Raw genomic sequence first — 27,127 nt, 5'->3', positions numbered from 1 at the left:
CAGCCACTGCACAAAGGCAGGAGTCCTGCACTAGGAGAAGGGGCTTTGCCTGGATCTAGAGGTCAAGTTCTCCTACTGCAGAATTCCATCTATTAGAACACCAAACTTGGCTTTATTATAATCATTGACATTATTATTATAAATAACGAGCTGATTTCGAATCATGCAGCAAGCTTGGCATGGAAACATAGCAAAACAGGAGAAGAGGGTAACAGCGGACTCTGTCCCACCTTCCCAGTCTGTGCTGGGTACAGACGGCACTGCTGGAAACACATCTCCAAAATCATAATCTATAAAAACGAGGGATAAAACTGAAGATTAGAAACAGGTAGTGGAAGACAGGGAGGGTAGGGACGGCAGGGTGGGAGACATGGGGAGAAAACAAGAGGAAAAGTTAAACTTTCTGCATTTTCTCTAACAGCCTGGGAATCTTATAATGCTTCTCAGCTCCCTCACTGGCCTGGGAGCCTCTAGCCAGCTGGGAACAACCTCGGGGGGCAACCCTTTCCAACCCCAGGACCTGGTTCTGGCTAAGAAGAATGTGGGCACCCTGTACCTAGCCTTTTCCATCCCTCGCCTTCTTTGCCTCTGAACCCAGCATCGGAGGTGGGGGGGCTCAAAGGGACACCTCCGCCTGCAGGCGGCCTGGCTGCCCTCTCAGGACCCAGTCCCGGACTTCTCAGAGGCAGCCCATACGCCCAAGTCAAGGAAACTGAGCTGCCACCTTCCGCTTGTACAAGTGGCAATGCGAGTCTTGCTAACAAGGCTGGAAGTAACTGCCCTCAGGAGCCCTTGGCACAAGCAGACGCAAAGAAGGAGGAAGGCCAAGGTCTCAATGCTAATGTACTTCCAGGGAGCCCGGGGGCCGCACTTGTGCTTGGGGTCTCCTTCCCTGGAGGTGAAGCTGGGTACAGTAAACGAAGAGCTCTCCTTTCCCATGGGGGATGCATGAAGGTGGAGAAATGGCCAGTTTTATACACGAACACAGAAGCCTAAGGTTTGAAAGAAACCAGGCTGTTCCAATCAGCTGTTGGATCCCAACGACAAGTGACCTACAGATGTGATGACAACCTTTTCCAGTCTTGGTTCTGGCTGAGAAGAATGTGGGCACCAATCACGCTAACAGAGTAGCAAGTTCAGGAGGGACCCAGAAACCGGATGGGCTCCTAAGAACAGGGGGCAAGTCTCCCCGCCTCTTCGGACCCAGCTGGCCCTCTCTTCTCCTTCCAGGAGCTGCTCAGTCTCTTTCTGCCTAGAATCAGAGTAGGACGAGCTCCCCAGGCAGGCGGCAAGAAGTTTCCAGGTCTCGCAGCTACTCCCTCTTCACTGAGAAAACCCCCTGCCCACCCCTGCCCCGGGTCTAGGGCCCTAGCCTTCTGGAAAAGGGTCTAACATTCGTAGGATCTCGTTTTGGCTTTTTGTCCCCAGAATCTGTGTTTTACCCACCACAGAGATGCTGAGGAAATGAACGGAGACCTGGGAAATGGTCGGCCCCAGTGAACTTCCAAACTCCCTGGTCAGACCACAACGAGCTCAGACAGACGTCACCCAGGCAGGCGTGAGTGGCCTCACCACCCGGGCCACAGCAGAGGCAGGTCCCCAGCCGTGGGGCGCTTACCCTCACTGGATGGGGCAATGGCGCTGTCATCCCACTCCAGGTTGGTGGAGGTGACGGAGTTGAAGGAGTTGAGGGACAGGCTGTCCGAGCCTTGCACGGAGCTGGGGAGGCGGTCTTCGAAGTCTAGCAGGTACTGCGGTTTGTAGTAGTCGGGCATGTAGGGGGCCAAGTCCAAGTACGGGGCGTCCTAAGATGAGAGAGCAGAGCGCAGGCTCGGCTGCGGGAGGCCCCAGAGGAGACCTGCCTGCGTCAGGCCTCCCCTGCCAGCTCTCCTTCGGGCAGTCAGTGGGCTAAAGGCACAAAATTTGGAAAGAAGCTGCTGAAAGCAGTCATGTGAACGGCTGTGGCTCTCAAAGCTCTGGGCTCGAGGCAGACAGAGGGCAGATCCCATCTCTGCCTGCCAAGCCCCCCTCTGACCTCTTCGGCCATAGGAGTGGCTCATTTTTTCCAGTTCCGACTGCTTGTTGGTAGACGGTCTGTGCTGCTGGCGTAGGGACCCGGGAAGGTGACTGGACTAGGACAGGGCAGCTGGGTGCTGATGAGCCCAAGTTCTAGAGACGCTCTGGACCCTCCTTAGCCCTTTCGGGGCCCGCGTCTCTAGCGCGTGACAGCAAGGGAGGCCAGAGAGCAAGGAGTTGAAGGCCCTTGTAGGATCCTAAGAGGCACAGGGATGAATGTGCCTTGTCTTTCTAAACACTCACGTCCTAAACACAAAGGAGGGTCCACTAGCCCTAAATACTCCAGGCCGTGTGGCTTGTCATCCCGTTCGGACAGAGGCAGGAGGAAGTCGCCTGAACTAGGCCCTCTGGCTTAGGGAAGCCGAGAAGATCACCCGCTTCCATCCCGTTCTCCTGTTCTGACCCTGAACTAACAAGGTGCCACTCAGGCTCCATCACAGCAATAGGCTCCCGGAGACGGACCAGGAGGGTGGGACCGCACGTCCAGCCCGCCCAGCCTGCCGCCCCCCAGTGGCAGCGAGAGCCGCGTGTCTCACCAGATCCAGGTCAAATCGAATGAACTCCAGCCCAGACACCAAGGTCAGGAAGAGAGTCAGGTGATCGTGACTGCAGACCAGGGCATTCCTGCAAGACACGACGCGGGACGATGGTTACCAGCTTAGTCCCGACCTCCCTGGCTAGCTGTGTTGAAACTGGACATGGGACGTCCCCACCATCTGGAGGGCACCCAGCTTGCAAGGGCTGCCTTCAGCCACCCCTTTGCCGTTCTCCTGGCTCTGGGGCCGCACAGCACTTCCCGGCCACTGTCCTCAGACATGGGGCCCGCGGCACAAGGCTTGTCCAGCTCTTAGCAGCTGCCCCCAACACTTTGTTCCTGCAGGAGCCCGGCCAAGGCTGAGTGCGCTAGTAAGGTCTGAGGCCTGGGGAGTGGACCGGGCAGAGGCGGAGCAGCGGGGACGCCCGTACTCCTGGCAGGGCCGTCAGAGGCAAGGTGCCGAGGGCCCTTTGGCCATCGCTGATGTGTCCGCCGCGTGCCATGCCAGGCTGGGCCTCTGACACGGCACACCATGGTGTCTGCTTATGACAAGAGTCTTTGGGACGAGGTTCAAGGGGAGCTCTGGGGCTGCAAGAGACAGACCGTTCCAGACACTCACTTGACGTAGTACTTATGCAGGAGGCCCAGGTTCTCCTGGAACAGCCGCAGGTAGCTCTCCAGGGAGTTCTCGTTGAGCGCCAGGTACAGCCATGCCCTGCCTGCACACAGTGGTGGGGTGTGGGGGGGGGAAGTTAACTGGAAGGAAGGTCAGGCTGCCGGCTCTCTGGGCCGGGCGATGGCAGGAAGGACAGCAAGAGTCCCTGAAGGGACCAAGTGCTCTGCTTGCCCCCTCCCCTGTCAGGAGGGCCGGGACCCCTGGAACCTGTGGTTTTCTAGTCAGACCTGAGCTGGTGGCAGCCCAGGGAACAGCAACGGAGAGCGCAGGTCGCGACCTCCAGCAGGGCTGAGAAGCTTAAGGACTGGGCACCTACGCTGCTGGCTCACAGCGATCCCAGTGCAGAGAGAGAAGCCAGGCTCCCCATTCCGGGCTCGGGCTGGGACTCGACAGGAGTCGGGTTCCCCTCAGCACCCCACTCCCCTGACCCCCACCCTTGAAGCTCCAGTGACCTGTCGGGCGCCAGCCCCTGAACGGCCCTCTGCCGTGGGACAGCACCAGGGGATCCACCTCCCGGGCCAGCCCTGAGGCCACACCTGAGCCCCCGGCCCCCGCGGCATCGTCCCAGCACTACTCACTGCGGCCCAGGTTGGTGGCCACGTGCTGCAGCACCTCAATCTGTCGGACGGCCTCTCTCCGGGTGAAATGTACCACGAGCACCCAGTAGCCCGACGAGAGGTCTTGCAGTCTGCGGAAACAGGACAGGGGCTGCCTGGACCAAAACGGGGCCACCCTGGGACACTGCCGCCCACCGGCCCAGTGGCCTGCGTGTCGGGCACAAGCTCCAGGCTGAGGGTGAGGGGCTCCCCGAGGGTCCCAGAGGCGGGCACCGGGCCTTCATGCCAGAGGCCCGGCTGCCGCTGAACCTGTCCAGAGGCCGTGTCTGGGGTCGGCTACAGACAGCCTGCGGTCTCCCCGAGTGGGGCACATCTCTGTCTGCTGAGACAGAGGCTCCCCGTGGTCCGGGCCGTGCCTAGGGGCGCCCTGGGGTCTGTCTGGAGGCCGCCTCTGCCTTACCCGTACAGCAGGGCATGGTCCAGGTGCTCGCACAGACGCTGCAGGACCTTGTCGTGGTTCCGGATGGCGGGGGTCTCCTCCTCACAGGCTGCAAAGTAACTCTGCAACTGGAAGGAAAAGGAATCCGCCCGAAGTGAGAAACGGATAAAGGGGCAGGCTACAGCAGCCAGCTAAGACCACCGGTCGAGGGGCGCCTGGCCAGCTCTGTCCGCGGAGCGCACGACGCTTGATCTCAGGGTTGTAGTTTCGAGCCCCATGCTGGATGTAGAGATTACTTAAAAATAAAATACTGGGGCGCCTGGGTGGCTCAGTGGGTTGAACCTCTGCCTTTGGCTCAGGTCATGGGATGAGGCCCGCATCGGGCTCCCTGCTCAGCGGGGAGCCTGCTTCCCCCACCCGCTGCCTGCCTCTTTGCCTACTTGTGATCTCTCTCTGTCAAATAAATTTTTAAATTTATTAAAATTTTTAAAAAATTAAAGAAAAAAGAAAGTATTAAAAAGAAAAAACAAACAAAAGAAAGACAACCAGTCCAATGACATCACCGTGGAGACCACCAGCTCTCACCCTGCAGCCTCAGAGCCCAGGCCCCCGAGAGGCGGCCAGTGCCTGCTTTGCACAGTGACAGCCTGACGCCAGGATCTGTGTGCAGGTCTCAGGTGACACCAGGCCTTGAGCCGTGCTACACCCCCAAGGGTGTAGGGATTTACGAGGTATTATCTGTATAAATGGTCCCCTGCTCCAGAGCCGTACAACACGCCTGCTTGGAGCGCCCTCCGCACACTAAGGGCTGACGTGGGACCCTGGATTTGCCCAAGGAGACGGACAAGGTTGGGTAGGGGTGGGGGTCTAAGCCAGGCTCTTGTCCAGCCCTACACCGAGAAGGACACCTGTTTTCAGTCTGGACAGGTAACAGGAAGGGGGCGGCAGGCGAGATGAACCGCAGCACGGAGCGAAGGCCGCAGAAGGAGAGGGCGGCTCTCTCTGGACAGCGCAGGCTGCGAAAGCAGGGGCCCTAGGAGACAAGTCTCTCCAGCTTCATTTTAGCCACACTCCGGTCTGCTGTTGCCCTTCTACTGGCCAGACGAGAGACAGATATACAAAAACACTCATCTCAAGTCTAAGCTTGGCACGGGACTGACGTGTTCTCAAGTGTTTTCTGGAGGCCGCGGTCGAGACGGCAGCAGCAGGCCGCATCTGCCACACCAGCAAGCACGCGCGCCTGGCAAGAGGCCAGCCATTCAGGGCCCACAACAAAAATAGCCTCTCTTCCCCGTGGCCCTGGGTGAGCCCAGCAGCCCTGCTGGCCGGGGATAGACCCCAGTCCCGCGGGGCTGCCCTCCCTCCTGCGAGGCGGGCGAGGCGGGCAAAACAGGCGTGGGAGGAGGGTTCCTGGAGGCAAAAGAAAGCCAGGAGCCCAGGCGAATGGCCCAAGTCCCTCCCAGAGATGGCTAGAGGTGGTCTTGCTCACTTCAGTACTGGCAACATGGGTATCCGGCATTTTCTTCTTCTTTCTGAGATCAGAGAGTCTTAGATGATAGAGCTGGCAGGATATTTCAAGATCTGGTGAACTCCCTTATCAAGAAAGCAAAATGGGGATGCCTGGGTGACGCAGTTGTTAAGCCTCTGCCTTCAGCTCAGGTCATGATCTCAGGGTCCTGGGATCGAGCCCCGCGTCGGGCTCCCTGCTCAGCGGGGAGCCTGCTTCTCCCTCTCCCACTCCCCCTGCTTGTGTTCCCTCTCTTGCTGTGTCTCTCTCTCTTAAATAAAATCTTAAAAAAAGAAAGAAAGAAAGAAAGAAAGAAAGAAAGAAAGAAAGCAATTTCACCCATTTTCTTGATTATAAAAGTAGCCACACCTGCCACAACCCCCAAGAGACAGGGAAGAGTGATAAGACTGCATTGGTTTTGTTTAAATAGAGAAGGGGGTTAAAAACCAGTAGAGGTTAAGCTCTTCACTACGAGTGTCAGGGGAGCCAGAGCTGGGGCTCAGATGCCGTTCTCGACTCAAGAGACCGTTACAACAATCACTCCAAAAACAACATTTGCTCTCCATAAAAACTCAAGCAAGATGGAAGTGTGTGTGAAGTAGAAAGACCTCCTGGCCCCCCGTTCCCCACTGTCAACGGCTCGAGCGTGTGCCCTCCCAACACGCTTCCTGCATACGCAGACTTAAAATTTTAAAAAACCGAAACCGGGTCACCCTATGCTCATTGTTCCCAAACGTGCTTTTTCTTAACAACGTCTGAAGCATCTATTTCCGTACCATTACATACCAAGCGACTGCATTTTTCCAGGGCCACACGACACACTAAAATAGGACGCTGTTAGCTAACGGCTGCTGTCTCCACTTCTCTGATGCCGCACGATACCGCAGCGAACCCCCATGGGCCTACGTGTGGGTATGTCTGTGCGGTGAGTGCTTACAACGGACCTGCAGACCTTTTAAAATGCTGGATCACTCTCACGGTGCTGGCTAACCCTGGTATAATGAGTCTAATTCTTGGCAGTCCAACTGGTAAAAAACAGTACCTAATTGTTTTTTTTTTTTTTTTTTAAGATTTTATTTTAAGTACCCTCTATGCCTAACGTGGGGCTGGGAACTTACAAGCCCGAGATCAGGAGTCTCGTGCTCCTCCCACTGAGCCGGCCAGACGCCCAGGAACCTGGTCATTCTAAATTAGATTTCTCTCATCACCAGTGCAGCTGAGCATTCCTTTTTTTTTTTTTTTTTTTAAAGATGTATGTATTTATTAGTAAGAGATAGAGAGCAGGGGGAGTGGTAGAGGGAGAAGCAGGCTTCCTGCAGAGCAGGGAGCGCAACGCGAAGCTGGACCTTGGGATCACGACCTGAGCCTAAGGCAGATGCTTCCCTGACTGAGCCATCCAGCCATCCAGCCGAACATTCTTAGCCGTTCCTACCACCTCTGTTTCTTTTCCCGTGAGCTGCCGGTTCAATCTGCTCCGTCTTCCATCTAGTCTGCCCGAACGCTTTGCTGGTGGAGGATTTAATCCCGTGTGTTGCCTTGAACTATGTATTATTCTTGCCCCGTGTCAACTGACCTTTAAATTTTGCTTATAGTGTTTTTTTGTCCCATGGAGAAACGTCTGGTGTTTTAGGTAGTCAGATCTGTCAGCCTGGCCCCTCATGGCTTCCTATCATCCCCAGGTCAACATTGCAAAAGTACTTCTATTCCTCTATCGCTTTTGGACTTTTTTGGTTTCTTTTTTTGCGTTTAGACCTTCACTTTACATGTGGCGTGAGGTCAGGATTGAGCCTTATTACTTTGTGGGTGGAGAACTCATTTCCACGTTTATTAATGGTCACTGACTGGTGAATCCGTATGTCACCTATCTAGACTATTTTAGCCAGCCCACTGCCTATTCCTGACGCAGTCTCTGGTTTTTATTTTCACTTTATTCATCATTTTGATATGGGCAGAAGAAATCCACCCCCCGCCGACTATTGTTTTTCAAAGCTGTTTTGACTATTCTGGCACAATCTTTTAGAATCAAATTTAAATACAGTTCCTTTTTGGATTTGGAGTAGAATTATACTGAGTCCAGAGATGATCTGGGCGGCGGCGGGAGGGAGGGGGGACACAGTATCTTTACAACAATAAGTCTTCTCGACCAGGACATGGAATTTTTCTGCATTTAAGCATGTCTTCTTTTCTGTCATTTGGCGAGTTCCACAGCTTTCTTCCGGCGGGTCTCGCACACTGACTGCAAGGTGGGCTGCGTTCATGAGTGCACTACGATTTAGGGAACGGTCTGCCAACCAGGGAACCACTCCCGCAGAAAGTACAACAGAAAGAGCATGTAACACGGTGGCGAGAAGTGGGGGCCGTGGGCAGGACATGGGGGTGCAAAGCTTGGTTCGGCTACAATGGAGTGGAACGCCTTTGGCAAACTGCGCAACTGTCCAAACTCTCATTTTTGCTGTAAAATGGGAGAGAGCTGAGCGGTCCAGGATGGCAGCCGCTAGCTTCATGGGACTAGTCACATTTAAATTACTTAAAATTAGACACAATTAACAATTCAGTTCTTCAGTGGCACTAGCCACATCTCAGATGTTCCATAGCCCCAGGTGGTTGAATGGCTACTGGACAGGACAGTGCACTGTAGAACATTCCACCTTGTGGAAGTCCTATTGGATGGTGCGATTTTGGGGAACGGAATGATACAAAGCACGCAAAAGGCTTAACATACGTTCTGGTAAGCATCAAGCATTCAGTAAATGTTAGCCAAGCTTATTAAGAACAATGAGACCAATTTTTTTAAAGATTTATTTATTTAGGGGCGCCTGTGTAGCTCAGTTGGCTAAGTAACTGCCTTCAGCTCAGGTCATGATCCTGGGGTCCTGGGATAGAGCCTCATATTGGGCTCCCTGCTCAGTGGAGAGCCTGCTTCTGCCTCTCCCTCTGCCCCCACCCACCTCCTGCTCTCTCTCAAATAAATAAATAAAAATCTTCTTAAAAAAAGATTTATTTATTTGAGAGAGAGAGAGAGAGGGAGAGAGAGACCGTGAATGGGGGAGGCAAAGAGAATCTCAAGCAAACTCCCCACTGAGTGCGGAGCCTGACACAGGGCTCGATCCCAGGACCTTGAGATCATGACCTGAGCCAAAATCAAGAGTCTGACGCTCAACCAACCGAGCCACCCAGGTGCCCCAAACCCATATTCTTAGGGAACTAGTCACCAGTAACCAGTAACCAGGAACCAGTAACACAGCACTTGGCTGACCCTAACAGCAGAGGCAAATAAGTGCTCTGCTCTCGAGAACGACCATTCTGCTCACTGGTTTGCTCGCGGGGATTCCAAAACCCACTCTTTGAACACCTTTTCACGGCAGCTTGATAAAAATATGCCATGATCTGGGGCAGCCTGGGGGGCTCAGTCATTAAGTGTCTGTCTTTGGCTCAGGGCATGATCCCGGGGTCCTGGGATCGAGCCCCGAGTCAGGCTCCCTGCTCAGCGGGAAGCCTGCTTCTCCCTCTCTCACTTTCCTTGCTTGTGTCCCCTCTCTCGCTGTGTCTGTCAAATAAATAAATAAAACCTTAAAAAAAAAAGATTTTCCCGTGATCTCAGGGGAGAAGGTGTTCTTGATCAGTGCTGCAGCCCGGCTCAGTTCCTGAGAGGAGGAGGAAGGAGAAAGGGAATGTTTATGAACCTATGACAAAGAACTTCAGGAGCTGTGTCGACGACTCAAGCTCAGACTTGGGGAGCTGGGTCAGCAGAACACGACATAAAGGGGAACAGCGACGAATTCTCCCTTCACTGTGGAGAAGCCATGGCTAGGAGCCCCTCACCACGCCCTTAAGAGCGGCAGGCTTGGAAAGAACTGGGGAGTGGGAAGGAAGCAAACATCCCATCAACAAGGGCTCTGGGGCAACAGAATGCAGGGAATGAGGATAATGAACGTTTAGGTCGGCCTGAAGCAGTTTCCAACCTGTCTTCCCAAGGACTCCTCATCACGCGCGACACTTGCTGCTGGAGCTGACGCCAGGTAGGGTGAGCACCCGCTTTTATCAAGTGCTTATTACAGACATCGGGAAGTGCAGAGTGGGTAAGAGTATGGGTTCTGGGGTCAGACAACCTGGATCTGGGTATGGGCTCTGCTGTTCACTCACCGCGTGAGGCTGGGCAAGTGCTTTCACCTCCCTAAACTCAGTGTCTGCATCTGTGAAATGGGCTTAGCAATGGTATCCTCCCTATATAGGCTGCTGTAAGGGCACTGTTTTTATCCCGTGATGATGACACACTTTACCAACACTGTGCAATCACCACAGCAATTGCATAAAGTAGGTCACAGAGCTAGTAAGTGGCAGAGCCAGACTCCCTCCATCCGGGCTCAAGATCCCTGAATGAATAATGTGTATAAAATGTCAAGCTCTAAAAAAAAAAAAAAAAAAAAAAAGTCACGCTTTTATCTAATGTGCTGCAGGAGAACCCAAGAAAGAGCAGTGCGGTCTCTTTTTTTCAAGCCACAGAACTAAGCTTTTTCACCAGGGGGTGGAAATGAGCTCAGCGTCTCCTGCAGGAGCTCTTCTTCTTGGAAGATGGACCAAGGAGAAATGCCACTGCAACCTTTTTTAAGAAGAAAGTTTGCCTCTGATTCTCGCCATGCTTTTGCTCCACATTGGCATCTTCCCAGCGGTGAGGAAGCGTGCCACAGTTGCTCCAGGAAGCGATCTTTCCCACTTCTGGGAAGAAATTCATCCTGTTCATGAGATTCCCAAGTAGTTCTGAGTATTTCCTTTCTGTCTACATAGATTTGGGAGAAAGGTGGAAAATGTCAGAGCAGGGGCCACCAAACTATGGCCAGTGGGTTTGCCTCCTATTTTTATAAATAAAGTTTTATTGGAACACAGCCATGTCATGTATTTCTGTATTATCTATGGCTGCCTTTTTTTTCCTAAGTAATCTCTACACCCAGCCAAGGGCTTGAACTCATGTCCTCGAGAGATCAAGAGTCACGTGCTCTTCCAACTGAGCAGCTTGGCATGCAGAGCAGCTTTTGTGCAATGCTGGTAGCATTGAGTAGATGCCAGAGACACTGTGTGGCCCAAGGAACCTAAAATGTTATCTGGCCATTTACAAAAGAAGTTTGCTGACCTTTAGATCTAGAACCTTGAGAAGAGGTGGCAAGGCGTGCACACCTGTGACGGGCTGGGCTGAGAGGTGTCTCTTGCCCAAAGCAGTTCAGCAGTGACCAGAGGGAAGGTCCAAGCCTTGAAGATTCATGTATTTCAACAATTATCTCCTGTGAACCTACTATGTGTATATCAGATAATCATCTTACACAGAAGTCCTTGCCCTTGTAAAACTTACATTCTGGTGGCAGATGGAGATAACTCTGTGCATATACATAACATCATGTTCAGGAGTAAAAAGGTTATAAAAAAAGGAAAATTAAAAAAAATTTTTTTAAAGGAAAATGCAGGGTCTAGGGACTCTGTTATAAATATGGGGTCTGAGAAGATCTCACTGAGGAAATGACTGGGGGAGGAGTTATTCTTGTTAGAGGGGCAGTAGGTGCAAAGGTCCTGAGGCAGGGGCAACAGTAAGGAGACAGGTGTGACTGAAGCTCAGGACGTGATGATATGAGTGGTTTAAGATGAGGTCAGAGGGCAGCCAAGGGCCACTTCGGGTCATACGGGCCATAATAAGAACTTCATATTTTATTACCAGTTTGATGGGAAGTTATGGGAGGCTGAAAACAGGGACTTACCATAGTTTAATATATACATTACAAGGCTGCTGTGTATACACAGACTCCGGGAAGCCATGGTGGGGGCAGGGAGACTGGCTGCAGATGGATAGTGGAGGCTTGGAGCTGGCTGTAGTGGCAGAAGTGGGAAAGGGTCAGGTTTAAGATCTCATGTGAAGGTGGTGCCCCAGAGATTTATTTATGGATTAGATGTGAGGTATGAGAGCAAGGAAGGTGCCAGGACGATTCTAAGGTTTTCGGTCTGAGCAACTGCATGGGGGTGCCATTTCCAGGTCAGGGGGAATTCTGCTCTGGACATAGTAAGTTCAAAACACGGCTCAGATGTCTACGTGGAGATGTCAAGCAGACGGCTGCGTAAATGGGTCTGGAGCTCAGGGAGAGGTATTTAAAGCCGTGGAATCAGACGAGTCACCCCAGGAGGGCGGGAAGCACGGCTCCTAAGTACTGAGCCACGGCACGCCAATGTGAGACCGGGGGTCCTCACCCAGTCTGCAAAATAGAACCACTTGGAAATAGAAGGAAAAGAATAATGCCCAGGCACCTTCCCAGATCAATTAAAGCAGAAACTTTGGAAGTGGAGCCCAAGGACCAGCATTTTTTAACGCTCTCCAGGTAATTCCAATGTCCAGCCTGGCCTGAGGATCACTGCTTTAGACTGGGAAGGTACAACCAAGAGGCGGGTAGAAAATCTGGACTGTGAGTGCTCCAGAAGCCAAGTGAAGAAAGCTTCCCAAGGGAGGGAATGGTCTTTTTTTTTTTTTTTAAGACTTTTGTTTTTTAAAAATTTCTTAAGTAATCTCCACACCCACCATGGGGCTTGAACTCACAACCCTGAGATCAAGAGTCCCACGCTCCTTCAACTGATCCAGCCAGATGCCCCAGGAATGATCCCTTCATCGGGGTCACAGTCCCATGAAAAGGGGGGTGCTGGGAACCCCGAGCAATGTGAATGGGGCGCCTGGGTGGCTCAGCAGGTTGAGCGTCTGACTCTTGGTTTTGCCTAGGGTCATGATCTGAGGGTGGTGACACGGAGTCCCACACTCAGGGCAGACTCTGCTCGGGATCATCTCCCCCTCCCTCTCCATCCCCCTCTGCTCCTTCCATTGCTTGCACGTGCATGCTCTCTAAAATAAATAAATTTTTTTAATAAAGATTTTAAGGTGTGATAGTGGTATTAGGTTATGTGAGAAAAGAATCTTCACCTTTGAGCAATGTTTACAGAAAAATTTGTGGATGTGTGGGATCTGCTTCAAAAATAACAGAGGGGGGCGTCTGGGTGGCTCAGTGGGTTAAAGCCTCTGCCTTCGGCTCAGGTCATGATTCCAGGGTCCTGGGATTGAGCCCCATATCGAGCTCTCTGCTCGGCAGGGAGCCTGCTTCCCCCCTCTCTCTCTCTGCCTGCCTCTCTGCCTACCTGTGATCTCTGTCAAATAAATAAAATCTTTAAAAAAAAGTAACAGAGGGGTACAGTTGAGCTGTGGAGAGACCTCAGCTCACCTTACTGCCTACTATTAGTTGGAGGAAAGAAAGAGGGGAGGATGAGAAAGGATGGAAGGAGGGAGGGGAGGAGACGTTAATACAGAAAACTCCTTTGACCAGTCTTGTCAAGAGCGGCAAGAAAATGGGAGTGGAGTGCAGGAGAGGCGTCCTCCAACAGGAAAGACAGGATAGCAGCCACTGCCCCAGGGAAGGGTGGCAGGGATGGGAACCCAGATGCAGGTGGGCTGGTGTGCTGGAAGGTGGCAGGATGAACTGTTCCCATAAGAAGGAAATTTTAAAATAAGCAAGGTCCTTAACGATAGAGAACAAACTTAGGGTTGCTGGAGGGAGGCGGGTGGGGGAGGAGCTAGACGGCTGAAGGGCATTAGAGGAGGTTGTGATGACCACTGCGTGTTGTACATAAGGGATGAATCACTGAATTCTCCTGAAACCAACATTGCCCTGTATGTTAACTAAAATTTAAATTAAAAAAATAAAAATAAATAAAAACAAGCAAGGTCAGCTGAGAATGAAGAGAGGGATTAAGATTTAGAGTAATTTTTTTTAAGCCACAGTCTCCCTAAAGTCCTCTAAGTCAGGCATGTTGCCAGACCACACCCCAGATCAGCTAAGCTGCTTGCCTTTCCCCGCTCCTGATTCTTGGGGTGCACCCAGGCACCAGCACAGGGGAGTGCTGGGCTCAGCCCACCCACCCTCTCAAAGCCGGGGGACGGCGGGCAGGCCGAGCACCCTGGGAAGACCGGCCATCACGAGGCCGTGCCAGCCCCCGTGACTGCTGGGAAATGTGGGTGGCGCACGCCAGCAAGCCAAGAAATGCCTGACTCAGGACATTTTAATTAGGGCTAGTCCCATGCTCTGCTCTGAGCTGCAGCCGGCCTTCTGCGTCTTCTCTCTCTTATGCACCCATAACCGAGAGACGTTTTCTATTTCTGCGGCTGGTCCCGAGAAAGCCTTCCAGAACTGGTCCCTGATAGGTTAACTCAAAGATGTCTATGAAACATTATAAATGGCCCGAGGAAAATAAAGACGGTCACAGGCGTCCTTCCTTCTCTCTCCCTGGTCAGTCAACCCCAAGGGGGCCGTGATGCTGCCCAGCAGAGAGACGGGAGGTCCAGACTCTAGCAGCTACCTGCTCACAGGCTGCACTGGGCGGGGCATGGGGAGGACTGCAGGAGGGTCCCCACCCCTGTATTTACAAAGCAGGATAAACATGCCTGCCCCGACAATGGTAAGGGGGTCCACAGGGTAGGACAGACACAGTGAACTGCCCGACCGCTGCAGGCTCCCTCCCGGCTTAGCACAGAGCGTGCACACGGCTCAGGCGGGAGAGACCGGCCCCTCCTACCCCGGCTGGCCTCCCTGCTCCCGGGGCGACAGCAGCAGCCCTGGGGGCTCCTTGGAGACCAGGTATATTTAGACCAGGATGTTTAGAACAGCCTTGCACTCCACGTCCGGGAGGGGGAAATCCAAAGGCAGGGAAACCCCACGGAACGGAGAGAGGGACTGCCACCTGTCCTCAAATCACCTCTTTTAGAAATGAAATCCACAATGGCCCTGGATTCAGGAGCTGAACTCACACTCAGAGCCACCCTGAGCTGCAAGACCCCGCAGGGCCCCCGAATCCCCTGGCTGCCTCTCTCTCCCCAGCTGCTGCCGCTGCCAGTGCGCTCTCGGGGAGGGACGAGCCTTACAGAAAACGAGCGGACCCTGCCTGCCTGGCCTTTAAAATTCTAGTCACAGTGAGTCCTGCAGGATCAGACTGGCCCTGGGGGCCTCACGGACATTCGCTCTTCATTCCAAAGCGGAAACTCGGAGCAGAGGCAGAGGTTAAGCCATGTGCAACCATTTATCGCCTTAGCTTTGGGGTTGGGATGGCCCTAAATCCTGATTCCTGAACTCCCCTGGGAGGGGACCCCACCACGGCTCATCCATAGCAGAGACTGCTGGAAAGGGGTCGGTGTGGTCAGAACTACCCAGATCCCCCCAGGGAGCCCAGCATCACAGATCCCCACCGGGACCCTGTGCTAGCAATCCGCACTGGCTTCTGGCACAGACTTGTGGATCTGAGAAGGCCCATGCTCACGGTCCACAGCCCCCAAAATAAACAAGTAAACAAACACACAAACGAGGCAGGCCAGCTGGAGTCTTAGGTCTTAGCAAAACTTCTTAAGAATAATAATGTCTGACCCAAGGACTAGAAGGCCTGGGCCAAGAGCATGTCTGCAGAGAGGCTCTGCTGGAATCAAGACAAGGCTGGGACTGGACGGGTGGAAGGATTCCAGAATCTAGGAGCAGAAAAACCCCTAGAAATCATCTGGGTATAAAGCGGAGTTTCCTGGGGTGCCCCCCATTTTTGGGGGGAGTCAGAGTGAGGCTAACAGTGAATGCAAGTTTGACTAAAAAAGCAAAAAGAAAGGGGACACCTGGGGGGCTCAGTCAGTTAAGTATCTGCCTTTGGGTCAGGTCATGATCCCAGGATCCTGGGATCGAGTCCCGTGCCGGGCTCCTTGCTCAGTGGGGAGCCTGCTTCTGCCTCTGCCTGCCACTACCTGCTGCTTATGCTTGCTCGCTCTCTGTGTCGAATACATAAATAAATAAATTTTTTAAAAAATTAAAATTAAAAAAAGAAAAAAAGAAAGTCTGGCTACTGAATATGCTGAAGATTAGAAAAATGATCTGATCCTTTCTTTGCCGGCAGGAGAACGCGGCCCAGGGAGGTGAAGGTGCTTCCTGCCTCTCCTGGCTTCGTGTGGTGGTCCTTGTGCCTTATAAGCATCATCTTGGCCCGGAAGGAGCTGTTCTTGGAGCTCCTTCTGCTTCCATCCCCCCCCAAGGTTTAGGCAATAGTCAGGGGTGCCTGCGGTAATCTGGGAAGTGCTCATCCCCACGTCTTACTGAGAAGGGCCTTAGGCCATTTCCAGGGCTCTGCAGAAGGGGAGCTGGGGTTTGGGGACAAGGGCAGGAACACCCTCGTTGCCTCCTTCCTAGACAACATGAGCGTGTTGACAGAGGTTTTGGCCCACTGGGTGTCCGCTGCTCCAGCAACCCGGGGCACCGGCAATGTTTCTGACTTACTCTCCTAACTTTATTTTATTTTATTTCATTATTTTTTAAAGCAGGCTCTACACCCAGTGTGGAGCTCAACATGGGGGTTGAAATTATGACCCTGAGATCAAGACCCAAGCTGAGATCGAGAAGCTCAACCCACTGAGCCCCTCAGGCGCCCCATGACTTAACTGTCCTTATTTTATTTTTTTTTAAGATTTTTTATTTATTTATTTGATGGAGATCACAAGTGGGCAGAGAGGCAGGCAGAGAGAGGGGGCAGGAAGCAGGCTCCCTGGTGAGCAGAGAGCCCGATGTGGGGCTCGATCCCAGGACCCTGGGATCATGACCTGAGCAGAAGGCAGAGGCTTTAACCTGCGGAGCCACCCAGGCGCCCCTTAACTGTCCTAATTTTAAAATGCCTAAGCTGAGATCCCACCCACCTTAGCCTGAAGAGCACTGCATTCCCGATGACAATTACAGTACCTTATGGAACCAGAAATCACTGCTATGTAAGAACCAGAGACACTGCAGCTCAGAAATGCTTGGCCTGGTTTCTTGGGAGGCATGAAAAACCCTGTCCATCTGTCAGCTCCTCTGCCCCGGAGACGCTCGTGCCCAGGCTGGGTGGCATCCTGGGGCTGACTGGCCCCATCTGAGTCACCATGCAGGGTGTGCTGTTTGTTTACCAGGAGCCTGCACGGCTTTGTAAGCAAAAGGAGTGAAACCAATGCTTCTTAACCATTTATTTGCAACTAAATACACCCAATTAGAAGGGCTTTCTTTCCCACCGCCCAAATCGCTAACTCACGGGAGAGTCGGCAAGCTCTCTGCTTTTTTGGCAGCTCTGCAGAAAGATATGGGCAGGAAGGGGGGTGCGGGGAGAAAAGGCTAAAAAAAGCAGGTACTTGAATTATCCACGGATTTCATCTTTTGTGTGTGTGCTTTCTTTGGGGTGTTGGAACAGTGAGAGCAGAAGGGGACAGGCCTAGCTGGGCATGGATCGTGGGGGTAATTTGATGGACTATGGTTTCCAAGAGTAGTAAAGTGCCTCCCCTTCCTGGAGAAGGAGTGTCCCAGCCACAAGGTACTGCAACTGTCCTGCTTCCGAACGCAGTAGGGGGCTCACACTCTCATGGCGGGACTGAGAGTGGGGACCCTTTCAAAGTGGGGACGAAAGCGGCAGGTGTCTCTGCTGAGAGGTGGCTGGGCAAACACCACAGTCCTAGAAGCCAGCCAATGGCCCGGGAGGACATGGCCCACACTCTATGCCGCACTTTGGCCCCTGGGACAGAGGCAGGCCTTGTTGCGTCAGGGGCCGCATTCCGTGGTGTGTATGGCCCTGACAGGAAGAGGAAGGGAGTTTTTTGAAGACTGTTTCAGGCTTTTAAAGCCCAGGAGCCTCACTGGTTTTGCCTTCAGCTTTCACTTCCCCTCTCCTCAGCTGTACCTGCAACATGACCTCTCCAACGCGCCCCTCACCCGACAGCCATTTTGTTGCCCCAGAAAATGTCATCAGGTCACAGTCTAAATCAAAATATTGTGTTTTGAGGACACTGGGGGGACCCCTGCTTCCACCCCATGGTCTGTGAGACACAGTCAGAGGTTAACAATGTAAATACGGGGTCAGGAAGCATGAACAACTCCATGGGTTACACACTCATACTGGCCATTAACGGACATGGGGGACAGCTGCGTAGACACCTAACCCACTGTGGGTCACTGACTGTCTTCTATTCTCAAGTGCCAGCCCCAGGGTGTGGGGGCTCGGTGGGTCCTGTTCACTGCTGGTTCCCAGTGAATGGAGGAGTGTCACTCAGCCAACAGCTCTTCAATGAACACACGATTTTAAGGAGGCCTGGCCTACACAACTGACCCAAGAGGATGGATTATCTGTTGTAATTTCAAGACAGACATGGGGACGGAAAAGGCCCAGAGTAATGGAAAGAGCAACAGCCAGAAATGTGGGGCAAATCCAGCTCTGCCCCTTACAGGCATCAGAATCTGGGGCAAGTTCCCTCTCTAAACCTCATTCCATGCCGGTATTAGATTGGGCTCATGGCCTAGCCTGTGAGTGTGCTGCAAGCCGGGCTCAGGAAATGTGTATAACCAGCAGGAGCTGAAGAAACTCAACGCAGGGATTCGTCTGGTGCTACTACCCTGCTACCTCTCTTGTACTTGGCCATTTCATGTCGCGATGGTCTGTGACACCCAAAATAAAGAACCTAGGGACAAAGTGTGAACAGAGGTTGACTACATACTAAAATTAACTTTGGAGATTTTTCTGGATTTCAAGGTTACACTAGTCCCTTCCTTGTTCTCAACTATCACCAGGTTTCTTCGAATCTCTTAATCCCAACTCTTAAGCGCAGTTATCCAGGGAGGAGAGCTGATTCTAGAACCCTTCCTTCCTTCTTCCTTCTTGCTTCCTTCCTTCTTGCTTCTTTTCTTCCTTCCTTCCTTCCTTCCTTTCCTTCCTCCCTCCCTCCCCCCATCCCTTATTTCGGTGATCTCTACACCCAGTGTGGGGATCGAGCTCGTGACCCTAAGATCAAGAGCTGCATCTCCTGTGACTAAGCCACCCAAGTGCCTCTAATACTTCCTGATGTTTTGGGGGGTTGTCTTTTGAGAGAAAGCATGCATGTGTGCACACACGCACAAGCACTGAGGAGGGGCAGAGGGAGGGAGAGAATCTCAAGCAGACTCCTCACCTAGTGCAGAGCCTGATGCAGGGCTCGATCTCACAACCCTGAAATCATGCCCTGAGCCAAAATCGAGAGTCGGCTCAGTAATCGACTGAGCCAGCCAGGCATCCCCTTCCTTATGTATTTCTATAATGCTTGTGAAGCATTCAAGAAAAGGGGGAAACAATGGGCTGCCAATACATAAAACAGGCACCATGGTTGTGTGGCAGGGCCAGCTGCTGTTCGAGTAAGATGGAGGACGTGCTCTCAGGACCCTGGACGTCACGGTGACCAACAGAACAATGACTTGAACTTCCAGCTCCAGCCAAAGGCACTCTCCCCTGTCCTTATTCTCCTGCCTCAAAGGGAAGTTCTAGAATGTTCCCACCTTAAGAGTGCAGCCATAAGGACAGAGCTTGAAAGGAAAGTTAACCCAAACCAACTGGCCCTGGCTGTCTCGTGTGGTCGCTCCCCCCCGCACTGCAGGTCCCAAGCTCAGACACCTGCTGCTTGGTTTCTCAGCCAGGCCACCTGGGAGCAGAAACCCACTGCGTTCCTCAGACCAAAGGGCCCCTCCCGCTTCAGTAAAGAGAGGGCCCAGGATGTGGTGCGATGGGATGGACGGACCCACAGTGTCACAAGGCTTCAAACAGAAACCTAATGTTAGAGAAGCATTTTGTAAAAGGAAAACCATGTCCTCAAACTGAATGGGCAGGCCTTGGAAAAGACAGCGACCACTTATTATCCCACGCTGGGCCTGGGCGGGACCACTCATGGGGTCGGGCGCACGTTCCCGTGCTTCCCCACGGGGAGCCTTCGGGTCCCTCACTGGAAAGGCTCTATTCTGTGAGAGAGGAAAGGAGCACAGAACAGTTAGTGCCAACATTAGGACACAGGCAGGGGGAGAGGGAGCGAGGAGAAGCCATCCTGACCCTTACTACTGCGTGTGCAGGTGTTTTCTCTAGAGCTCTGCCCCAGTGACTCAGGTCACTGGGGATTTTCAGAGCTCTTCAGACTTTTAAACTCTTAAGAGTTTTTCTATGAAGCCAGAGAGCACAAAACTATTGACTGAAACCCAATGGTCAATATATTTCCCACATATACAGAAACACAAGGACCTGTCTAGAAATCAGCTGCCCTCATTAATTTGCAAAGAGCTCTCCAACCTAAGCTATCTGAGGGATGGGAAAATGGTGGGGGGAGCCCACCACCCCTGCCAGCCTCTTCGGCCGCACTCAGAGGCCCAGTGGAACAACACAGCTGCGGCTTCTTCTCCAGCGTGAGCAGAGCCCGGCCAGGAGACCCAGCTCGGGGGACCCGGCTGGAAACAGAACTTCACTCGGAGCCTGAGCTGGTGGGGCAGCACGTGTGTGCCAGGCAGGAGACCCGGGTGAGGGGAAGGTCTCCTGACCTACGAACATTCGTTCCCTGGATGGCTACTTTACTAAAACCCAGGGGCGCCTGGAAGGCTCAGTCTACATAGCGTCTGCCTTCAGCTTAGGTCATGATCTCAGGGTCCTGGATGGAGCCCTGCTGTCAGGCTCCCCACTCGGTGGGGGTCTGCTTGTCCCTCTGCCCCTCCCCCACTCATGAGCTCTCCCTTTCTCAAAAAAACAAAACCTTAAAAAAAAAATCCACATATTTGCCTTATTTAGGGAGAGCCAAACCGGAGCTGAGGAGACAGAAAGCAGAGGTTGCTTACTTTTTTTTTTTTTTTAAAGATTTTATTATTTATTTGACAGACAGAGACCACAAGCAGACAGAGGCAGGCAGAGATTGAGGAGGAAGCAGGCTCCCTGCTGAGCAGAGAACCCGATGTGGGGCTCGATCCCAGGACCCTGGGATCATGACCTGAGCCGAAGGCAGAGGCTTTAACCCGCGGAGCCACCCAGGTGCCCCTGCTTACTTTTTATTTTACACATTTCTGAGCTCTTTGTGTGCTTTTATTTGTTTATTTATTTTATTTATTAAAATATTTTGTTTATTTGACAGAGAGAGACACGGCGAGAGAAGGAACACAAGCAGGGGGAGTGGGAGAAGGAGAAGCAGGCCTCCTGACGAGCAAGGGGGACCGATGCGGGGCTCGATCCCAGCACCCTGGGATCATGACCCAAGCTGAAGGTAGATGCCCAAATAACTGAGCCACCCGGGTACCCCTCTTTGTGTGCTTTTAAAAACAACTACTCGTTTAAAAAAAAAAAAAGATTTATCTGACACAGAGAGAGCATGAGCATGAGAAGGGGGAGCAGCAGGCAGAGGGAGAGGGAGAAGTAGACTCCCCGCTGAACAGGGAGCCCGATGCGGGGCTTGATTCCAGGACCCTGAGATTAGGACCCAACCCAAAGGCAGATGCTTAATGACAGAGCCCCCCAGGCTCCTCACAAGTACTCATTTTCTTAGAACACCGTCTCATTCTCTTACCCTAGTCAGTGTCCTTTATTGGATGCCACATCACCTCCTTAGGTTGGTCACCTCTGGTCACCTCCTCCATACAGCAGACTCCCCTACCAATTCTCTACCCCAGGAGCTGCCATTATAGTGCCTTCATACCACCAACCAGGATCTGAAATCATCTTTGTATGGTGTGTCTACGAACTCATCACTGCGTCGGTCACTGAAATATCCGCTGCTCGAGGGCAGGGATCTGATTGGCCTTGCTCACCGCTACCCCCGCTCTTCTAGGGCCTAGGACCCTGGGAACAGATGGGGACGGGGCAGCCCTCAGTAAATACTTTTGAAAAACAAAACACAAGGACTTGTGATGGGATTTACCAATGTCCATATTCATTCCACAAGCCTGACAGGATCACAAACACAGCTGCCACAGAGATTTGATTACCTACAGGCCCCTCTCACTGCTTGCTTGGAAGGTGACCCAACACCTATGCTGATGAGGATTTTTCTGCTTTTTTGTGTATGTGGTTTTTTAAAAGATTTTATTTATTTATTTGACAGAGAGAAAGATCACAAGCAGGGGGAGCAGCAGGCAGAGGCAGAGGCAGAAGCAGACTCCCCATGAAGCAGGGAGCCTGATGCGAAGCTTGAACCCAGGTTCCTGGGATCATGACCTGAGCCGAAGGGGGTTGGTTAACCAACTCGGCTGCCCCCGCGCCCCAATGAGGACTTTTTACGCACGCTCTCGGGCACATATCCACAGTACAGCCTGCAGAACGCAGCCCGCTCTTGTCCATAAGGGCTTACGGGAGCGTAACCGCTCTCCTGTGTGGGTGGACGGTCTGTGGCTGCGTTTGAACTACAAGAGCAGCACCGAGAAGCTGCAACAGAGACCAGGTGGGCTGAAAACCACCTGGCATTTTATGGAAAAGTCTGGCAAAGTCTGAGCCTGAAGAAACCAAGAAGAGTCGTCTGAGGTTTTGACTGCAGGGCCCACACAGGCGCTGGCCTGGCGGTAGCTGGTGTCTCAGTCAGGCCCGGCCACGAGCTGCACACTGTGCTAAGTGCTCTGAGTGTGTTAGGTCCTGAGATTTCGTTCTCATGACAACACTACCAGTAAGTTCTGTCGGCGGAGGCTGATGGAGGCGCAGCCATTTGCCAGGGTCAGAAAGGCCAGTGACACAGCCAGAATTCAAGGCCAGACTCAGGTCTGTGCCCCTGGGGAACCTGCATGTGCGTCCACTACGCTCTACAGCCTCCACGCAATGCGCTGTCCAGCTACGTCCAGCAGAGCCCAGGGCTCGCTTAAGACTGGTCTGTCTCCTCAGAAGACCACCCGATGTCCCCACGTCCTCGGGGATGTTTCCGCTAGTCCTTCTATCCTCAAAGACTGCTTCTGCTCTTTCTCGGTAGAAACCGATCTGTCAAGACTCAGATAAGCCCTCCTTCTCTGGGGGTTTCTCCTTGCTCTAGTGATTTTTTTTTTTTTTTTTAGATTTTATTTATTTATTTGACAGAGAAAGAGAGACACAGAGAAAGGGAACACAAGCAGGGGGAGAGGCAGAGGGAGAAGCAGGCTTCCCACTGAGCTGAGAGCCCAATATGGGCTTGATCCCAAGACCCTGGGATCGTGACCTGAGCTGAAGGCAGACGCTTAATGACTGAGCCACCCAGGCGCCCCACTCTAGCAATTAAAATATATATATTTTTTATTTATCTATTTGAGAGAGAGAGAGGGAGAGGGAGAGAGAGCGTGCTTGCACACAGAAGAGAGGGAGAGGGAGAAGCAGGCTCCCGGCTGAGCAGGGAGCCCGATGCATGCCGGGCTCGATCCCAGGACCCTGAGATCATGACCTGAGCCAAAGGCAGATGCTTAACTGACTGAGCCACCCAGGCATCCTGCTCTACGGATTTTTAAAATTCTCCCTCCAACCATGGCACAAACCGCTGGGGGACAGAGGCTGCTTCTTACTCATACTCGGCGTGTATGCATCCAACACGCTCCTCCAAAACAAAACAGAACTCTCGGAAAAACCACTGCCGTGGGGCGCCTGGGTGGCTCAGTGGGTTAAGCGTCTGCCTTCAGCTCAGGTCATGATCCCAGGGTCCTGGGATCGAGCCCCGCCTGGGGCTCCCTGCTCAGCGGGGAGTCTACTTCGCCCTCTGCCTCTGGCCCTACTTGTGCTCGCACGCGCGCTCTTTCTCTCTTTCTGTCAAATAAATAAATAAAATCTTGAAAAACCATTGCCTTCCCTCCCCTGGAGAAGACTGTTTAGCAGAACCACACGCCGGTTCAAAGTGCCAGAGCTCCCTGCTCTGTTACCGAGTCGGCAACCGCAGGCTTCGTTATCTGCACCTGGGATGTTTCTGCCTCTTCTCCCTTCCCAGAACCTATGGAACCGGCTTTCTCTCCGATTCTCTCTAACCCCCTGAACCCTGCCTCCATACCAAAACACAGGTTCCCCTGGGCGCCGGCGGGCTAAGAGCCCTGTCACCTCTCCTGGGTTAGAGCCTCTGCTCCTTATCACAAAACCTGTGCAAATGACTGAACTCAACAAGACTCCTTGGGGAGAGCGGCCACGCCTGGGGCTGTGGTTCCTGGGAGGGGAACAAGGGAGGCTTCTGGGTGACGGTGGTGTTCTGTTTCTCAATCTGGGTGCTGGACGTGTGCATATGTTCACCTGGTGAGAACTCATTCAGCTGTACACTTAGTGTAAATATATTCTATTTTCTGTAGGTATGTTCTCGTTCAATAAAAAGTTCTAAAACACCCTTTGCCTGGGCACCTGGGTGGCTCAGTCGGTCATGTGCCTGATTCTTGGTTTAGGCTCAAGTCATGCTCTCAGGGTCAGGGTCATGGAATCAAGTCCCACATGGGGCTCTGAACTGGGCGTGGGACCTGCTTGAGATTCTCTCTCCTTTCCTGCTGCCCCTCCCCCTGCTCTCTCTCTCTAAAAATAAATACATCTTTAAAATACCCTTGGCAAATATAGTAATACACAATGGATCTTTTTTTTTGCAGAAACATACATCTCATTTTCTGCCCAACCTTCTAAAAGGATGGGCAAGACCACTTTACTAGCAGCAGGGCGAATGAAAGAAAAAAAGATAAAGCACTATCCAGGAGCTAAATAACAAATTTCAGTGAGACTGGTATTCAAGGACAAATGTGACCCCAAGGCCGCCAGCCCTCACCGCCCTTGGCCGAAGACCATCCCATTGGTCTTAGGAGCAGACACTCTGGTTCAGAAAACCAAACGCCCTTCATGATGCAAGAATACAAAACAGTTCCCTGAAACACAGCACACAAAGAAAGAGGGTACTAAGTCCAAATGATGTTGTATAACAGCCCTTAGCTGGTAAGGCACTTAGCCATCTTCAGAACCTTGCAGAAGAAAGGAACTGGCTCTCCCACAAACAGAAAAAGCTAGGGCTTGTGCTGTGGACTGAATGTCTGTGTCCCTCCCCTCCAAACTCGTAGGCTGAAATCCTACCCTAGGGTGATGGTATTAGGAGGCGGGGCCTTTTGGAGGTGCTGAGGTCACGGGGGTGGAGCCCTCATGCTAGGGATTAATGCCCTAATCAAAGACAGCAGGAGCTGTCCCCTCTGCTTCCCCCAGGTGAGGTCGCAGGGGAAGTAAGCAGTCTGCAGAGGGAAGAGGGCCCTCATCAGAACCCAACCACGCCGGCCCCCTATTTGCAGACTTCCAGAATTCACACCGGCCAGTGAAAACCTGCTGTTTACAAGCCACTCAGTCCTTGGGAGCTTGTTACAGCAGCTGGAACAGACTCAGACAACTTAACTGAGGCTGCGTCAAGCGCCCTGCTCAACATTCTATATACGCTCTCGTTAAATTTTCACAGCCCTGATTTTATCCCTGCTTTTATAGATGAGAAAAATGAGGCATGGAGAAGTTAAGGAACCTACCTAAGGTTAAAGGGCTGCTAATTGGCAGGACATGCAGCCACGCTCCAGAATCCATGTTCTTAACCGTGAAGCTAGAGTCATGCCTTTGGTTGTGATGCACCTGGGGATGGGTTCCCGGTTGCTCCTGTGGGACTTGTATCTTCAAGCGTGTATCACAGCTCAATAAAATGTGCTTATCTGACGTGCACGATTACAAGAATCTTGACAAGCACTCTCAACTCCTTCCTAAATGGCAGCCTGATCTACAGTGTGAATCTCTGTTTTGAAAAGATTCATGCTTACAAAAATGACAGTGTCCATGTCTACCCCCTATCTACGCGAACTTTCCCCCATTTATTTGTTGGAAATCCAGAGACAAAACACTTGGTGCACCTGAAGCCATTATCAGCCCAGATTAGATTAGAAGTGTCAGCAGTCTCCCTTTCTCTTCCATTATGAAAGATCTATCGCTTTTTTTTTTTTAAGATTTTATTTATTTATTTGGCAGAGATCACAAGTAGGCAGAGAGGCAGGCGGGGGTGGGGGTGGGGCGGGAAGCAGGCTCCCTGCTGAGCAGAGAGCCCAATGCGGACCCTGAGATCATGACCTGAGCAGGAGGCAGAGGTTTTAACCCACTGAGCCACCCTGTGCCCCAAGGTCTATGGCTTTCAAACAGAGCATTTGCTTAACCTGAACTCCTTGAGTTAGCAAAAACTCTACCCCAATTGCATCAGCAAAGCTCAGGAAAAGTAAATAAATAAAAACTTTTGTCCCATGTCTGCAATGTTACTTTTAGTTGTGCTTTTAAGACGAACATTTCAGGAAGCTCATTTTGGATCTACTTTTCTTTTAAGCCACATCGATCTCAATGAAAGGTAAAACTGCCAGGCTATGTTGCTTTTGAGGAATTTACGTGTGTGGGGGGGGGGTGTGCTATTTAAATCTAATAGCTGATTTAATGAATCATCTTCATGTTGGTTTGTTGAATTAAAATTGTCTGATGACCCTCTCCCCCCCGCTCTAAATCATTCCCAGCTTCTAAAACTATCAGGTGAGAAGGAACTCAAATTGGGGACAGGGGGAGTGATAAATATTTTCATTCAACCGCCTTCTTCAAATAACTGTCAATTCTGGCTTGGTTTAAGAAAATAGGACCAGGGAGCCCAGGTGGCTCAGTGAGTCAAGCTGCCTCCTTCTGTTTGGGTCATGATCTCAGGGTCCTGGGATGAGCCTGCTTCCCCCTCTCTGCCTGCCTCTCTGCCTACTTGTGATCTGTCTCTCTGTCAAATAAATAAAATCTTAAAAGAAGAAAAAAGACAATTGGACCTTTTCCAGATAAGCTGACTTCCTCACACATACAGTGACGTGCTGTTAATAAGCAGTGTTTTTTTCTACCTGGAATTGGGGCAATGATGTCTACTGCAGGAAGCCCCAGACAGCAGAGTGTCTGTGTGTCACCAAGTTCCATGGGTCACCACCCAAACTGCAGTCCCCAGGCACTTGGGGTTCTCAGTCAAAGCCCTGAAACTGCCATCCTTGAGCAAGACCACGCAGGGAACTTCCCGGGGCCAGAGGCGGCGTCACCTAGAACCCCGAGAAGCAGCGGCTGCTCACGCCCCCCCGAGGAGCCGGGGCCGCGGTGGGGGGACCGGCGGGTCGCGGCGCCACGGAGTGACGCAGGGCCCCCGCCAGCCCCGGGGGAGCTCCGGGGATGCTGACCTCAACTTTGCTCTTTACAAACAGCTCGGAGGCCGCCGCACTCGCGTGAGCCGCCCCGCTACCCGCGCAGCGGTCCCCGGCTCCCCGGGGTCGCGGAGGGGAAGGGCGGTGTCCCCGAGTCCCGGGGACGGGAGGGACACCCCCCACCCCCGGCCCCGGCGAGAGACCCGCGGCGGGGGAAGGAGGAAGTAGGGGGCGCCGGATGGGCTCGGCAGGGGTGGGGGGTCCGGCCGCGGGGAGCAGGCCACGCTCACCTTCTTCACCGACAGCGAGATGTTCTCCAGGATCCGGTCCTTCACCTCCCGCGGCTCCATGGCGCCGGCGCCGCCGCTGCCGCCGCCGCC

General features: G+C 52.5%; 1 protein-coding gene across 2 annotated transcripts in view; it reads right to left on the bottom strand.

Annotated features, from left to right (window-relative positions):
• Positions 1-27,120, bottom strand: part of PLEKHM2 (pleckstrin homology and RUN domain containing M2) — a 50,349-nt gene extending 23,229 nt beyond the window's left edge. Inside the window, exons 1-7 of one of the 2 annotated variants that reach the window (XM_032863493.1) lie at positions 27,038-27,120; positions 4,305-4,411; positions 3,866-3,975; positions 3,231-3,330; positions 2,613-2,700; positions 1,619-1,805; positions 231-290 (exon numbers count right to left, since the gene is read on the bottom strand). In XM_032863493.1, the coding sequence (XP_032719384.1) occupies positions 231-290; positions 1,619-1,805; positions 2,613-2,700; positions 3,231-3,330; positions 3,866-3,975; positions 4,305-4,411; positions 27,038-27,097 (712 nt within the window). In that variant the 5' untranslated portion in view covers positions 27,098-27,120. The remainder of the gene's footprint in view (positions 1-230; positions 291-1,618; positions 1,806-2,612; positions 2,701-3,230; positions 3,331-3,865; positions 3,976-4,304; positions 4,412-27,037) is intronic. The other variant, XM_032863494.1, reaches the window with a different exon arrangement.
• Positions 27,121-27,127: the final 7 nt, after the last annotated feature.

The sequence above is a fragment of the Lontra canadensis genome, unplaced genomic scaffold (assembly GCF_010015895.1).
Source record: "Lontra canadensis isolate GAN:19392208 unplaced genomic scaffold, GSC_riverotter_1.0 scaffold25, whole genome shotgun sequence".
NCBI lineage: Eukaryota > Metazoa > Chordata > Mammalia > Carnivora > Mustelidae > Lontra > Lontra canadensis.
Note: the sequence above shows the minus strand (reverse complement) of the source record. Positions and strands in the feature narration are given on the sequence as shown.